This window comes from Gekko japonicus, unplaced genomic scaffold (assembly GCF_001447785.1).
Source record: "Gekko japonicus isolate JY-2015 unplaced genomic scaffold, Gekko_japonicus_V1.1 scaffold76, whole genome shotgun sequence".
Classification (NCBI taxonomy): domain Eukaryota; kingdom Metazoa; phylum Chordata; class Lepidosauria; order Squamata; family Gekkonidae; genus Gekko; species Gekko japonicus.
In genome coordinates, this window is record NW_015166420.1 from 299,809 (window position 1) to 315,775 (window position 15,967).

Here is a 15,967-nt window from a genome sequence, read left to right on the forward strand (position 1 = left end):
CATTGGAGGCGGAGGGCCACTGGCCGGGGAGAAGTCTTCCCGCAGTCTGGTGAGGCTGGCTGTATAGATGCAAAAGTCTTTTTGCCTGGGAAAGCGGGTAGCTAGCGCTGCAGATTTCAAAGCAAAAGGGGCGAGCATTCGGCCGATGGTCCTGTCCTTGTGGGGAAGCTCATCAGGTGTCGCTTTCTTGGTTCGCCTCTTTTGAATGCCTCCCTGTCCATGCACTCGTTGAAGGCACAGCTGAACCCTCGGCCCCCAAACCAGCTGGCTGTCCCCAACAAACTCAGGGTTGCATTCATGGGCAGATGGGCACACATGAAGCTGCCCTATACTGAATTGGCCCTTTGGTCCATCTAAGTCAGTATTGTCTACTCTGACTGGCAGCGGCTTTCCAGGCTCTCAGGCGGAGGTCTTTCACATCACCTACTGCCTGATCCTTTTTAACTGGAGATGTCAGGGATTGAACCTGGGACCAAACAGAAGCTCTGCCACTGAGGCACAGCCCCTCTTTACGGCTCTTCATGATCTCAGGTGGAAGTCTTTCACATCACCTACTGCCTGATCCTTTTTAACTAGAGATACCGGGGATTGAACCTGGGACCTTCTGCATGCCAAGCAGATATTCTACCATTGAGCTATGGGCCCTCTCCAGAGAGGGGGAGAGAGAGAGAGCTCTCCATGATCTGGGTTGGGAGTGGGTGCTGCCATTTCAAACACCTGGCTTCACACCAATGCCAGTTTGGTGTAGTGGTTAAGTGCGCGGACTCTAATCTGGGAGAACCGGGTTTGAATCCCCACTCCTCCACTTGCACCTGCTGATGTGACCTTGGGTCAGTCACAAGCTCTGTCAGAGCTGTCCTTGAAAAAGAGCAGTTTCCGTCAGAGCTCTCTCAGCCCCATCCACCTCACAGGGTGTCTGTTGTGGGGAGGGGAAGGGAAAGGAGTTTGTAAACCGCTCTGAGACTCCACGTGAAGGGTGGGGTATAAATCCAATCTCTTCTTCCTCTTCTTCTCTTCTCTCTCTAAGTTGTGGAGTCTTGTGAGCAAAAATCCTACATTGTGAGCTACCGGCATTAAAGTTGCGAGCGAGCAATTTGGCTGTTGCATAAATTAGTTTAGCCATCCTTCCTGAGCTAAGACAAACCTGGGTGAGCCAGAGGCTAAAAAACTGAGCTAGCTCATACTAACTCTGCTTAGAGGGAACACTGCTTTGCACCCCTGCCAAGACAAGAGACAATCGGAAGTGGTTTGCCATTGCCTGCCTCTGCAGAGTGACTCTGGACTTCCTCGGTGGTCTCCCATCCAAGTACCGAGCAGGGTTGACCCTGCTTAGCTTCCAAGATCTGACAAGATTGGGCTAGCCTGAGCATTCCGGTCTGGATGAGGCCTGCTAGTTAATGTAACTTGTGGGGGTACTGCTAGGCAGGTGGGGAGGTTATTAATACCTGGTAGATTCTCCGCTGCAAATCTTCCTCCATAGCCCCCCCCCAAGAAAAACCGTTACCACCTGATTTGCATCTCTTCCCATCCTGTGGATTAGTTTGTTGAGGGCTGGGAGATTAGTTGTTTGCCATCTTGAGGGCACTTTCCACCACCAGCTTGCCTGCAGTTTTTCTCCGGCAGAGTCAATGGCTTGCTGTCGTCACAGCATTTTTCGATAACGTAAGCCGCTCTGAGTCCACACACCGAGCGAAGGTCTGGATGAGGCCTGCTAGTTATTGTAACTTGTGGGGGTACTGCTAGGCAGGCAGAGAGGTTACTAATACCTGGTAGATTCTCCACTGCAAATCTTCCTCCATAGCCCCCCTCCAAAAAAGAAAAAACATTACCACCTGATTTGCATCTCTTCCCATTCTGTGGATTAGTTTGTTGAGGGCTGGGAGATTAGTTGTTTGCCATCTTGAGGGCACTTTCCACCACCAACTTGCCTGCAGATTTTCTCCGGCAGAGTCGATGGCTTGCTGTCGTCACAGCATTTTTCGATAACGTAAGCCGCTCTGAGTCCACACACCGAGCGAGTTAAAAGCACCCAGATAAAACCATATCAGAAGTCCGTCTTCTTCCAGTCTTTGGAGCCAGGAGGAAAGTAAAGCCGGGGGAGGGGCGTTTCCGGGAAGGGGGAATCCACAGGTGGGGGGAAAGTCCCCCCCCCCGTCCATGCCCCGTCTTGCCTTCAAATGCCCCCCCAGCATCTGCATTGTGAGGGGGAGAACCTTGGATTGAGGCCCTGCCCCTTCCTTTCACAACAAGCACGTCAGCTCTGAGGCATGCTACTTCTTTATTGCCTTTCTTCCGCAGTTCTCAAGGCAGTGTAGATGGGGTGGGTGTGTGTCTCAGGGGTCCGCCCATCCAGGCCATGACCCAGCTCCAGCAGGCGGGTACATCCTGTGCCTTCCATTCATGCCTGGCTGAGATACGGGCTGATGCTCCCTCACGTTCAGTGTCTTCCAGGGCTTTTTCTTGCCACCCCGGCAGTCCTGTGAAAGCCCTGGCAGAACACAGCAGGCAGCAGCCTAAACAGTGTTCCCTCTAAGCTGAGTCAGTGTGAGCTAGCTCACAGTTTTTTAGCCTCTGGCTCACACATTTTTGTCTTAGCTTAGGAAGGATGGCTCCAGGGCAAACTGATTTATGTAGTAGCCAAATCGCTCGCTCACAGCTTTAATGCCAGTAGCTCACAAAGTAGAATTTTTGCTCACAAGACTCCACAGCTTACAGGGAACACTAAAGAGCTACACAGGAGAAGCCCAATGCATGCTGAATCCACCTTGGGTCTTTCACGTAGCTGCCTTGTTGGAATTGGGCTCACGCAGCCGTTGCCCGTGCCAAAGAGAGTCCTGGGAAGAAAGTCAGGGCTCCCGCCCACAGCGTCCCCTCTTCCTCCGAAAGGGTCTCCAACTCCCCCCCCCCAGTCCTTTTTCTTTGCTCCGTTCTGGCAGGAGGATAAGAGCATCAAATGGAGCAATAAATAAAAGCATTGTCTGGTTCTTCCTACAAACAGCCGCTAATTAGCGCTGGCTAATTACCTGGCCGGGGAAGGATTAACGTTCCTGGTACAGAAAGATGGGGGGGGGGGGGCAGGTTAAGCCTCAGCAGCTGCTGGGTGGAAAGGGAGATCCAATATTTTTTTGGGGGGGGTATAATTGGGGAGTGGAATTTATGCAGGGTTGTTGGCTACCCATTCCTCCAAGGGCCATTGCCCAAATTCCTTGGTGTAGCAAACTCTGGGGGAGTGGGAAGGATTCCCTTTGAGGGAGAAGAAGCACGCAGAGTTAGCTTTTTAAAATTTTTTATTTTATTTGAAACATTCATTAGCAGCCTTTCTGGCTTCCAGGAATTTGAGGCGGTTTACGATACAAAGATACAAACCGCAGCAAAACAATAAAATACATGAAAAGCCTCCAAATTAAAACAGACAATTAAAAACTGCCCACGGGGCAGAAGAACTAGAATTAATCAAATGCCACTTTGGAAGCTCCTTCCCAACATAGGGCATCCTCGGGAATGCTAGTTATTATTCCCATTTTTACAGGTGAGGAAACCAGAACTGGGTGTTCGCTCATAACTTTTGCCCAAGGCCACTGCAAGTTTTCGGCTAAGCATTTGGAAGAACTTCCTGACAGTTAGAGCGGTTTCTGAGTGGAACAGGCTTCCTCGGGAAGTGGTGGGCTCTCCTTCTTTGGATGTTTTCAAACAGAGGCTAGGTGGCCATCTGACAGCAATGCTGATTCTGTGAACTTAGGCAGATCATGAGACAGGAGGGTAGGAGGGGTTGCCTCAGTGCTTAGTTCTTGTGGCCCTTTCTTACATGCCAAGGGAAATGCTGATTGCTACTTTAGGGTCAGGTAGCTGCTTTATCCTGAATACTGACAAGGTCAGTATTGCCTACTCAGACTGGCAGCAGCTCTCCTGGATCTCAGGTTAAAGGTCTTTCACTTTACCTCCTGCCTGGTCCTTTTAAACTAGAGATTCTGGGGACTGAATCTGGCACCTTCTGCCGGCAAAGAAGATGCTCTTCCGCTGAGCCACAGCCCGTTCCCTGACAGTCGTGAGCACATGAATCTGCCTTCTACTGAGTCAGTCCATCAAGGTCAGCGTTGCCTACTCAGACTGGCAGCAGCTCTCCAGGGTCTCAAGCAGAGATCTTTCACGTCACCTGCTCCCTGATCCTTTTTATCTGGAGATGCTGGAGATCGACCCCAGAACCTTCTGCGTACAAAGCAGAGGCTCCCCCTCTGAGCCACAGCCCCTCCCAACCAGTGTCCCCTCTAAACCGAGTCAGTGTGTGCTAGCTCACAGTTCTTTAGCCTCCGGCTCACACGTTTTTGCCTTCGCTCAGGAAGGATGGCTCCAGAGCAGACTAATTGATGCAGCAGCCAAATCGCTCGCTCACATCTTTAATGCCAGTAGCTCACAAGGTAGAATTTTTGCTCACAAGACCCCACAGCTTAGAGGGAGCGTTGCCCCCAACAGGCAAATCATTCCTGTCACTGTGAAAACGCCGACAGCAGCACGCTCTCTTCCCTCTCTGCACCCCCTTTTGCCCCAGCCGTGTCAGGGCATGGTTCGTCCCTTCTTCCCATCACACAGAATCCCCTGTAGGTGCCCAGGGGCTGAGCCGCGAGAGCCCTCCTAGGACAGCACGGGGGGGCTGGCATACAGCGTCACCCAAGGCAGATATTTCTCCCACTCCCATTAGCAAATGCCAGTTCTTGCTGTTGCTGCATGCCCCCCCCCTTTCCGCTTTCACGGCTCTTTTCCCAACCAGAGAGCATTCATTCTCTCTCTCTCTCTCTCTGCTCAAAAGCCAAGCCAAGCCAAGCGATGGGGGATGAACATTGGTCAAGACAGACTTAGCGTGGCAAGAGCGATATATAGGCGGCCTGGGCTGGGATATAAATAAATCTCAGGAAGGCCGTGCTACTGGAGCAAGCAGAGGTGTGTGTGTGTGTGCATGCAGGCAGATGAGTTATGGCACTGCTTCGTAGGCATCCCGCAAGCAGAGGGCAGGGACGGGAGGGAGCACAGGTGGGAGCAAGTCTCTGCTCTGAGGGCGGAAGAACTGGCACAGAGGGGGCAGCGTTTGCATGGGCAGAGGAGCTGGAACGTTGGGATGGAGAGGGGGCATATAAGCAGCCTGCAGAAGCCAGCAGGGCAGGGCGCGGGGAGGCCTTGAGAAGTGGAAGAAGCAGACAGCTGTGGGACCAAGAGGAGGCTGGTCCATCAGACGAGGGCAGGGGTGGCCTAGCCCAGGGGTGTCAAACATAAGGCCTGGGGGGCCAGAACTGGCCCATCCAGGGCTCTTCTGTGGCCTGCAAGCAACTAGTGCAAGGGAGGGAACAGGAGACTGCTCGGGGAGAGTGGGTGGAGCCACTCCGATTATGGCTGCAGCATGGTGGAACAACCTCGCTTGCCGCAGTCAAGCAATGTAGAGCGTCTACCCAGTGCTGCACCGCTAGCTCTCTAGTCCTCCCATATGGGTTATCCTATGCACCCCCCTCCCAACCCATGGAGCCTTGCAGTGAGGATGCACCAACACGGAGCTTACCAGCTGCTGTCCTTTATATAGTTTATATCTCCGGTACCCGGCATTACATTTTATGACACACATTGCCTGGCCCTTTATGTTAGGTCCAGCCCTCATAACAAATGAGTTCGACACCCCTGGCCAAGTCAAAAGACCAACCTTGACCCATGAGCTTTTCAGAGGTCAAAGGGGGAACTTCCTGGATAGGAGCATTCACCGTAGAAGATTCCCTGCCAACATGAGGGACTAGCAATGATAACGTACTTTTGTACTGTGCTTCAGTGTTCAGAATGACGCTGTACTTTTCAGGAAGGCTTACAACAACCCCGTTAGATAGGTCAGTGTCGTTATTCCCAGCTTGTAGGTCGAGGGGCTGACTCTAAGGAAAGCAACGGTCTGGACTTAGAAGAGGTGCCTGTGAAGGGGATGTGGCATGCTTGGCATGCAGAAGTTCCCAGGTTCAGTCCCCGGCATCCCCAGTGGAAAAGGATCAGGCAGGAGGTGATATGAAAGACCTCCACCTGAGACCCTGGAGAGCTGCTGCCCATCTGAGTAGACAATACCCACCCTGATGATTGTGTAGGGGCTCTGGCTTAGTGGCAGAGCCTCTGCTTGGCATGCAGAAGGTCCCAGGTTCAACCCTGGGCCTCCCCAGTGGAAAGGGACCAAATAGTAGGTGATGCAAAAGACCTCCGCCTGAGACCCTGGAAAGCGGCTGCCAGTCTGAGTAGGCAATAGTGACCTTGATGGACTGATGGTCTGATTCAGCATAAGGCAGCTTCAGGTGTGTTCACGTGTGTGTGTGTACCTGTTGCGAGGCCATCCTCGGTCCCAGAAGCAGAGGCATTGTCTGAGCTGCTCTTGGAGAAGAGGCATTCTCTTGACTTGGCCTCGAGCTCTTGAGCTGTTGGGCAGACGGAGCTTCGCCCTGAACTCCCCGGGGTCTTCCGTGGCCGGCAGCGTCTCTGTGCCAGAAAAGGGCCTTCCCCAGCACCGGCAGCGTTTCTCACCGGACTTAACTCGGCTCTCGCTGCCTGCATGCTGATCGCAGGGTCATGAACCGGGGGCCCCGGTTCTTGCCCTTCTACTTTGGGCCAAGGCCCCCCCCCCCGGGCATCTGGATGGACAGCTGCGGGGGCCATCTGAAGGCCCGTTGCCTGAGAGACGGAGCCCAGCCATGGGGTACTTCAATGAGGCTTCACGCCATAGTCTTACACCTGAACAGATCACTCCGGACTCACAGCCAGGCTTGAGTTGATGTTAGGCCTTCATATGTGTGTGTGTGTGTGTGTGTGTGTGTGTGTGTGTGTGTGTGTGTGTCCCCAGAATCTGAATGCCCGGGTAACTCCATTTTGGGGCGCTTCCCAAATGGGTGGATCCCGGGGTGCAAAGACATCTCACGAGAGGAACGCCATCTGTCGGGCCTCCTCACGCCATCCCTTTGCATCACGCTGCAAAAGTCCTGGAGCTCGGGCCAAGCCGCAGATTCTGCAACATCTGCTGCCGCCATTGCTTTTCTGTGGCTTTGGCGCCTCGATCCTGGGCAACCACAAAGTCCCCGTTTCCACGTCGTGGCATCCTGGCCAGATGCTCGTAGTCATCAAGCTGCCCCGCCCCCCACCTTGGGCTACTTAGCTGGGGGTGGATGGACAGCAAACCCACCCCCCACCCCCCTGCGTGCAGCTTCTGGGTTAGTTGCATAATTTCCTTTGATTCGCCAGAGTCCAAACCATCATGGGAACAGAGAGGCATGGTTTGACTGGCTTCGCTCAAGCATGTCTGTCTCTTTGCTGGCTTCTGCCGCGTCTAGGAATTCGTCTTGAAAGCCGGCTTTAGACAGGAAGCGTCGGATGGCTCTGTTGTGGCCGGCCAACATGGGTCATGTCAGATCGCTTGGGCACCGAGCCCTTCTTTCCCTCTCAGTCTCCCCAGCCGCACCTGACAGTTGACGAGAAGAATCTCTGCTCCATTGGCCTGTTACTCTCAGAGCGTAATCCCCTAGGACTGTAGGAAAAAGCCCCAATTCTCATTAGAACTCCCCTCCAGAGAAGGGGAGAGAGACAGAGACAGAGTGACAGAAAGCTGGCTTCTCAGAGCCTTGTAGACAGAATTTCTTGGAAACGTGGAAGGAGGTGGACGGGGAGGGGGAGAATGCAGGGAGGAGAGCAACTCAAGTCCTGGAGGCAAGAAGGAGGGCTGATGATGAAGGAAGAGACCAAGGACACCAGGGTTTCATAGGCTGGGAGTGGAAGAGAAGGGAGGGAAGGAAGAGAGACCCCTCGAAAGACAAGGCGTGCAAGGGAGGAGAGAAAGGTGCGTGTGTGTGGTGAGGTGGGGTGTTCTGGGAGCTCCTCTCGTTGGCTCAGAGCTCTCCAAGGTTGGCTTTCTCCACGATGACCCAGAGAAGACAGGGACCGTCTGTTATTTATTTCTATCCGGCTCCCTTCCCTTCAGCTTAATCTCTGCAACTGCAGATGCCTTTCGCCCTTTCCACAAAGGGGGAGGCAGAGGGCTGTGGCCGGGAAGTGATCCGGACGTACAAGTAGGCAGTGTGATGTTTGCATGCACACACAGGTGTGTAACCTTGGTTCACCTCCTCTTCCCTGCTTACTCTTCCTTTCCTGGCAAGCAAAGACTGGAAGGACCCCTCTTCCTGCCAATTTCCTGGGACTCCAAACCTGCTTGGAGACTGTTCTTCTGCAAGGCTTTAGAGGTGGGGGGTGGGGGTTAACTGTGGTTAATCAGCAGCACAGGGAAGATACTCTGTGCGTGTTCAGAAGCATTCCCAAGACATGTTCCCAGGCGGAACTGGGAAACGGGTTCTGGGCCTAGACCCCAGTGCGATGTGAACCAGGTTAATCGCTAGAGGGGTGACCATTTGACCTGGTGACTCATGCGCGATTTCCTCCTCTCTCCCGCAGATCTCCTCCGGGCACGGCAAGAGGTGGCAGCGGCTGCAGCACGCAATCCCAGCACCATGGAAGCCCACCTGCCTTCGGCCGGCAACTCGTCGAGTCAGCGCAGGAAGCAGGGGCTCCCGCAGCACCGGGATTCACACTTCACCGAGAGGTACCTGCTGTGCGACCTTCTTGGCTCACCTGGGGGCAGGGAGAAGGGCGTGTGTGTGCTGTGCTCCTGGGGAGGGGGCTTTCTGGTTCAGTCCCTGGCATCTCAAGCTAAAAGGACCAAGGGGGAGGTGATGTGAAGGAGCTCTAGTTGATACCCTGGAGATCCACTGCCAGCTGGAGTAGACGAGACAGACCTTGTTGGACCGATGGTCTGATGCAGTATAAGACAGCTTCCTCAGGAGGTGGTGGGTTCTCCTCCTTTGGAGGTTTTCAAGCAGAGGCTAGATGGCCATCTGACAACAGTGCTGATCCTGTGAACTTGGGCAGATCACGAGAAGGGAGGGCAGGAAGGGTTGCACCAGTGCTTAGTTCTCGTGGTCCTTTCTTGCATGCCCAGGAAAATGCCAGTTGCTACTTTGGGTTCAGGAAGCAATTTTTCTCCAGGCAAGTTTGGCCAGGGATCCTGGAGGTTTTTTGCCCCCTTCTGGGCATGGAGCAGGGGTCACTGGTGGTGTGTGGCGGAGGTATTTGTGAATTTCCTGCGTTGTGCATGGGGTTGATGACCCTGGAGGTCCCTTCCAACTCTATGATTCTATGTCTGTTCATGTGTGTGTGTTTATGTTGGCTTTGCTCACGCTCTGGTGTGTCAGTACCAAGCCCTAGAGTACTGAGGACGCAGAAGGCTTGAAACTATAAGTCCTTCCCAGCAGGATTGGAATCGGAACTGGGTTTGAACACTGGGTCAAATTCTGCAGCAGAACAGAATGAAGTAGCTGCAGCATTGGATGGTAAATCCGGAGGCAGATTTGGCTAGGGCTGGAGTGGAGGAGACTGCCGCATGGATGCAGGAGAAGGGATAATGAGGCAGGCGGGCCAGACCAAGGGAGAGGCAAGGGAGGTGCTGTGGCTCAGTGGCAGAGCCTCTGCTTGGCATGTGGAAGGTCCCAGGTTCAATCCCTGGCATCTCCAGTTGAAAGGATCAGGGAGGAGGCGACGTGAAAGATCTCTGCCTGAGACCCTGGAGAGCGGCTGCTGCCAGTCTGAGTAGACAAGACTGACTTTGGTGGACTGAGGGTCTGATTCAGTAGAAGGCAGATTCTTTTGTGTTCATGTGTGAGCCACATGAGTAAGGGCTGATCCAAAAGAATTTATGGCCAGCCCAGTTCAGAAGGGATGGATTCACTGCCTGAGGAATGGAGCCACACTGAGACTGGGGGTTGTGGAAAGGTAGACATTGCAGTCCCTTCTCTCCCTTCATTTTGCAGCAGTGAGTGGGTACCTTTGCACTGGCCAGAGAGTTGCTGGATCAAGTGCCAGCAGATGCAAAAACGCCCTGCGAGTCTGGTGTAGTGGTGTTAAGTGCGTGGACCCTAATTTGGGGGAACCAGGTTTGATTCCCCACTCCTCCACTTGCACCTGCTGGATGACCTTGGGCAAGCCATAGTTCTGTCAGAGCTGTTCTCTCAAGGACAGTTCTCGAGAGAGCTCTCTCAGCCCCGCCTACCTCACAGGGCGTCTGTTGTGGGGAGGGGAAGGGAAAGGAGTTTGTAAGCCGTTCTGAGACTCTGAGTGAAGGGCGGGGTATAAATCCAAACTCCTCCTCCTCCTCCTCCTCCTTGTAAGGATTTTCCCCGAGCCAGATTTGCATTCACTCCTAAAGGGAAAAACACTTTTCTTGTTGGTGGTTTAGCAAAACTCAAACTTTTGCCAGGCCAAGCAATTGCCCAGCTGCTTGGTTGGGACGTGACTCTTAGAAGACCCTGGGAGCAGAGTCACCCCTGTGGCAAGCGGGACCCCCCCCCCCGGATGGTCAAGGAGGTCCCCCGTTCTGGTCTTTGGCTGTCTTCAGTGCTGTCCCTCTTGCCTTGATGAAGCTCTCCAGGAAGGGATGACCTGGCAGCTGTACTGTCGATTTGTTCCAGCTGTGTTGGGGCTGGCTTCTGGGAGAGAGACCAAGGCAGTCTGCGTAGGCTCAGAGGCATTTCCTCTCAATCCCAAGCCTAAGCCCTAAACAAATTCCGATCGTGAAAATTTAAGACCTGGTGAAATGTGGGAGGGGAGCAGCTCCAAACGGACTTGGATTTCCCCTTTTTTGGGGGGGGGGTTTGCCTCGTCGAGGAACCTGCCCTGATGAAGCACTCCTGGGAAAGAGAAGGATTTGGGTGAGGGGGGGAGAAGAGATGCACTCTGGCTGACCTGCCCCACAAAGCCCCCAAAGCAGGCGAAGCGTGCTGGAGATCGAGCCGCCAGGAATGCGGACATGGGCGGGTTTTGGCTCCGCCAGTCGGCAAAGGAAGCCTCCCAGGCTCTGTGTGGCCTGGAGAGCCGCCAGGTGACTGGCTGAGCAAGGAGCGAGGCGGCGGCGTGGGGGGGGCAGGGGGGAGAGGGTTGGGAACAAACGAAGCGGCCGCCAGTCGCAGGCTGTGGTCTGCCCCTGGCAAAACAGGCCGTCTGTTTCTTGAATGACGCCTTGGCTCCGTTAGGGCAAATTCCGGTCAGTGCCTTGCTACCGACATGTGATGTGACGGATTCTGTGCCGGCTCCCATGCCAAGGGCGGGAACGCCGCACGTCCTTTGCTCAGACTGGTGTGCAGCAAGGTAATGTGAAGGCAGGCCGGATGTGTGTGTGTAGGTAGGTAGGGGTGCCAACCTCCAGGTGGGACCAATACTCCCTCTAAGCTGTGGAGTCTGGAGAGCAAAAATTCTACTTTGTGAGCAGTGTTCCCTCTAAGCTGAGTAGTGTGAGCTAGCTCACAGTTTTTTGGCCTCCGGCTCACACATTTTTGTCTTAGCTCAGGAAGGAGGTCTCCAGAGCAAACTAATCTATGCGGCAGCCAAATCGCTCCCTCACAGCTTCAATGCCCGTAGCTCCCAAAGTAGAATTCTTGCTCACAAGACTCTGCAGCTTAGAGGGAACATTGTATTGTGAGCTACTGACATTACAGCTGTGAGCGAGCGATTTGGCTACTGCATCAATTAGTTTGCTCTGGAGCCCTCCTTCCTGAGCTAAGACAAAAAATGTGTGAGCCGGAGAGACTAAAAAACTGTGAGCTGGCTCATACTGACTCAGTTTAGAGGGAATACTGGGTGGGACCTGGAAATCTTTTGGAATTGCCGCCAATCTCCAGACTGCGAAGATCAGTTCCCCTGGAGGAAAATGGCTCCTTTGGAGGGTGGCCTCTGTGGCATTATAGCCTGCTGAGAAGCCCTCCTTTCCCCAGCCCCACATCTCCCGGAATTTCTCAACCTAGAGATGGCAACCCTCTCCGTAGGATCACCCTTTCCTTGGCCTGTTGATTCTCACACCAGGCCCTTTTGCCCTCAGCCGGGAAATTCCCGGCCTTTTTTTTGGGGTGGGGATGGTTAAAATGGAGTCCACATTTCCCCCCCCTGTTGTCTGACTCTTCCCCACTGAGACTGAACTCCCCCCGCCTCTTTGTTAGCATCACATGGAAGCCCCAAGTTTGGGAACCTTGCAGTGTTTTGTCTACTTGTTTACTTATTCGGGAGACAACCACCTTTTAGTTAACACATTTTTTTTTAAAGCCAGCCTACTAAAAACAATACAAGGCAGAGAGCAATTAAAAGCTGCCAATCAAACGGGGGCGATTAAGAAATCAAAGACCATCAAAAGCAGCATCAACTGACTCAACACTATCCATAAATAAGCAGAGGTCTGAAAAAGGGGGGGGATATCACACCAAGGGGACAATTATTTATAGCGTTGCCAACTCCGGGTTGGGAAATACCTGAAGGTTTTGGGGGTGGAGCCTGAGGAGGGCGGGGTTTGGGGAGGGGAGGGGCCTCCCAAAGTGGCCATTTTCTCCAGGGGGACTGATCTCTGTCACCTGGAGATCAGTTGTGATCCCAGGAGATCTCCAGCCACCACCTGGAGACTGGCAACCGTACTTATGCAAAAGGTTCAGGAAACAAAAATCATAAATGAATAACATTTTGGCAGGCGTCTTAAGGGGCTGCCATGAATTTCAAGGTCTTCGTGCCACAACAGAAAACAGCCTGCCTCTGGGGCCAGGTCAGCACCAGAAAACGGGGGCTTTTCGGTGGTGGCACCAAGCTTTGCTTCAAGATGTGGGGGCACAAAGATGAGAGCTGAAGAGGAGCTCAGGGCCAGCTCTTACCCCACGCCCTCCACTCACATAACCTGTTTAGCGGTGATCACCGTAAGAGCTGTCCGTCTTCTCTGGAAACCGCACACTATCCAGGACGTCTTCACGGGCCCTCTCGAGGCATAGCCGGCGCCTTCTTCCTTTCTCTCCTAGATCCCACATTGGTCTGATCAAGCACCTTCTTGGTCTTCTCCAGTGAGGGGACTCTGCTGTTCCTGCAACTTATCAGATGATGTGTGAAGACGGCCACTGCCGTTTAGATGGCTTTAAGACAAGGATTATTCCAAATGAATCCCAGCTGCTGAGTCCAGCCAGCACAAAAGAGCTGTCTGCTTTTGTGCTCTGGTTGGATCTCTCAGGGGGCGTCCAGGCTGCCGTGGAGTTAGATAGATCTTAGTTTGATCCCGCAGGAGAGTTGGGGTGGTGGTGGCAGCGGTGGCCAGTGGATTACACGTGTCTTTTTAAAGAGTAGGAGGGGGGGGGATGGAGATCAGGCGATCCAAGCCTATCAGATGCTACACTCTCTTCATGCAGTATGAGGACTTTTTCAACACTGATTAACCACCTATAGAAGAAGAAGCCTTCACCTGGATGGCCCAGGCTAGCCTGATTTCCTCAGATCTCAGAAGCTAAGCAGGGCCGGCCCTAGTTAGTATTTGGATGAGAGACCGCCACAGGAGTCCAGGGTTCCTGTGCAGAGGCAGGCAACAGCCAGCCACCTCTGTCCGTCTCTTGCCTTGGAGACCCTACAGGGGCGCCATGAGTCAGCTGTGCACTTGAGAGCGCTTTCCTCCACCACCATAGGAGAGAAACAGAAATTCGCCAGATTTGAATGGCCTCAACCGTGATAGTTGATCATCTCCACGCTGAGAGGCATGAGATACGCAAACAGATGAACCTTTGCCCCACGTCGCAGCTGGTGCCTACGCGATGACTTGTCTGCTGGAGCTTGTGCACAGGTCTAATAGCATAACAGTCCAGGTAGTTTTCCTAAAAGTATCTCACTGGGAAGGACTCCCCCACCCCCACCCCCGCCGCCATGCACACACACAATTTTATTCCCAATTTTGTACTCCTGTTTATTCACTGATTGATTTTTCTGTAGCGCCTTCCAAGTGTGCACCATTGCATGAAAGAGTGGTAACCAGCAAAACAAAGAACAAAGGGGAGGAGACGGGTCCTTTGCAGTGTTCCCTCTAAGCTGAGCCAGTGTGAGCTAGCTCACAGTTTTTGAGCCTCCTGCTCACGCATTTTTGTCTTAGCTCAGGAAGGGATGGCTCCAGAGCAAACTAATTCATGCGGTAGCCAAATTACTCGCTCACAACTTTAATGCCAGTAGCTCACAAGGTAGAATTTTTGCTCACAAGACTCCACAGCTTAGAGGGAACATTGGACTCCTTTTGTCCCCAAAGAAATGTTATTACTGTAGGGAGACCGAACCAATCGGTGGAAGAGCTGACAGAACCAAGAGTGAATAAATCGCGACAGTGGGGTATGTTGGGAGGGAGGTGGTCTTACGATGACGTTCCGGGAGTTGGGTTGCCGGCCGGCTCTGGGTTGGGAAACACCTGGAGATTTGGAGTGATTGAGCCTGAGGAGGGCGGGGCTCGGAGAGGGGTGGGACTTCAGTGGGGTGTAATGCCATGGAGCCCCCTGCCAAAGTGCCCGTTTTCTCCAGCGCAACTGTGACCTGTCGCCTGGACCTCAGTTGTAATCGCAGGGGATCTCCAGGTACCACCTGGAGGTTGGCTACCTTGCCTTGGGGAGTGTCAGGCATAAGGGGTGGCAAGGGAGAGAAAGAGAACAGGAGAGCTTCAGTCAGCGGGTCTGGTGTAGGGCTGCCAGCCCCAGGTTGGGAAATTCCTGGTGATTTGGGGTAGGGGTTAGAGCCTGGGGAAGGCAGGGTCTGGAGAGGGGACTGACCTCAGTAGGGCATAATGCCATGCAGTCTACCCTCCAAAGCAGCTGTTTTCTCCAGGGGAACTGATCTCTGTAACGTGGGGATCACTTGTAATTCCAGGAGAGCTTTGGGGCCCACCTGGAGGATGGCAACCCTAGCTGGGGATGGTGTAATGGTCTTGATGAGGATAGATTCAGGGGAGTTACTGTGTTGGTCTGAAGCAGCAGTGCAAAGTTTGAGTCCAGTGGCACCTTTAAGAACAACCAATACAAGGAAGTCCTTCTTCACCCAAAGAGTGATTAACACATGGAATTCACTGCCACAGGAGGTGGTGGCTACAAGCATGGATGGCTTCAAGAGGGAACTGGATAAACATATGGAGCAGGAGGTCCATCAGTGGCTATTAGCCACAAGGGATAGGTAGGAACTCTTGGTCTGGGGCAAGTGAGAGGGGGGCAACAGTGGGAGGGCTTCTAGTGCCCTGGCCCCACTGCTGGACCTTCTGATGGCACCTGGTATTTTTGGCCACTGTGTGACCCAGAGTGTTGGACTGGGTGGGCCATTGGCCTGATCCAGCATTGGCTTCTCTTATGCTCTTATGTTAAGTTTTATTCTGGGTATGAGCTTTCGTGTGCACGGACATGAAATCTTCTACCCAGAATAAAATTTTGTTGGTCTTAAAAGTGGACTCAGAATTCGTTCTGCTGCTTCAGGTCAACACGCCTACCCACCTGAATCTGTTTATGATACTTATTACACTCAGAGGTGGTAGTAAAAAGGTAAAGGTAAAGGTTCCCTTGCTCACCGACCCAAGGTCTCCCATAAGCTATTCATGGAGGTGTGGGGAATCAAACCCAGTTCTCCCAGACTAGAGTCCACCGCTCTTGTCTACCACTCTTAACCACAACACCAAACCGCCTCTGCCACTGGACTCAAACCTTGATCTTAATGAGGATCTAATGAGGACTCTACCAGTTTGTGTTTTTTTAATTATCCCTTCCCTCCGATGCCTTTATTGCAACGAAACAGCTTCTCGGGCTGCTCTACCAACAGCTGTTTGCTGCCGGGGAAAAGGCACAAACGGAGCGGCAGACTGCGGGCACAGAAGCCCGGCCTCTGCAGGGTTAATCTCCATCCCTCCCCCCCCTCCCCTCGGCCTTGTGCACTCCGCATCTGGCTGCCACAGTCGGGTTTTTGTGTCAATAAGGTAAATCAAAGCTGCTTTTGTGCGAGCTGCCGGACTCTTCCGAAGAAGCAGGGCGGAGGAGGGGAGGCTTGGAAAAAAAGCAGGTAGGCGGTGGGGGGGGCACAGGGGGTGTCGGTTGCCTGAGTGGAAGCCAGCCTGGCC

The 15,967-nt window shown here is 53.3% G+C and overlaps 1 protein-coding gene across 3 annotated transcripts in view; it reads left to right on the forward strand.

The window, feature by feature from the left end:
* The window catches only part of SAMD11 (sterile alpha motif domain containing 11), a 207,049-nt gene that overhangs the window by 152,175 nt on the left and 38,907 nt on the right, over positions 1-15,967 (forward strand). For all 3 annotated transcript variants that reach the window (XM_015411667.1, XM_015411668.1, XM_015411666.1), the window contains one exon: positions 8,446-8,593. In XM_015411667.1, the coding sequence (XP_015267153.1) occupies positions 8,446-8,593 (148 nt within the window). The remainder of the gene's footprint in view (positions 1-8,445; positions 8,594-15,967) is intronic.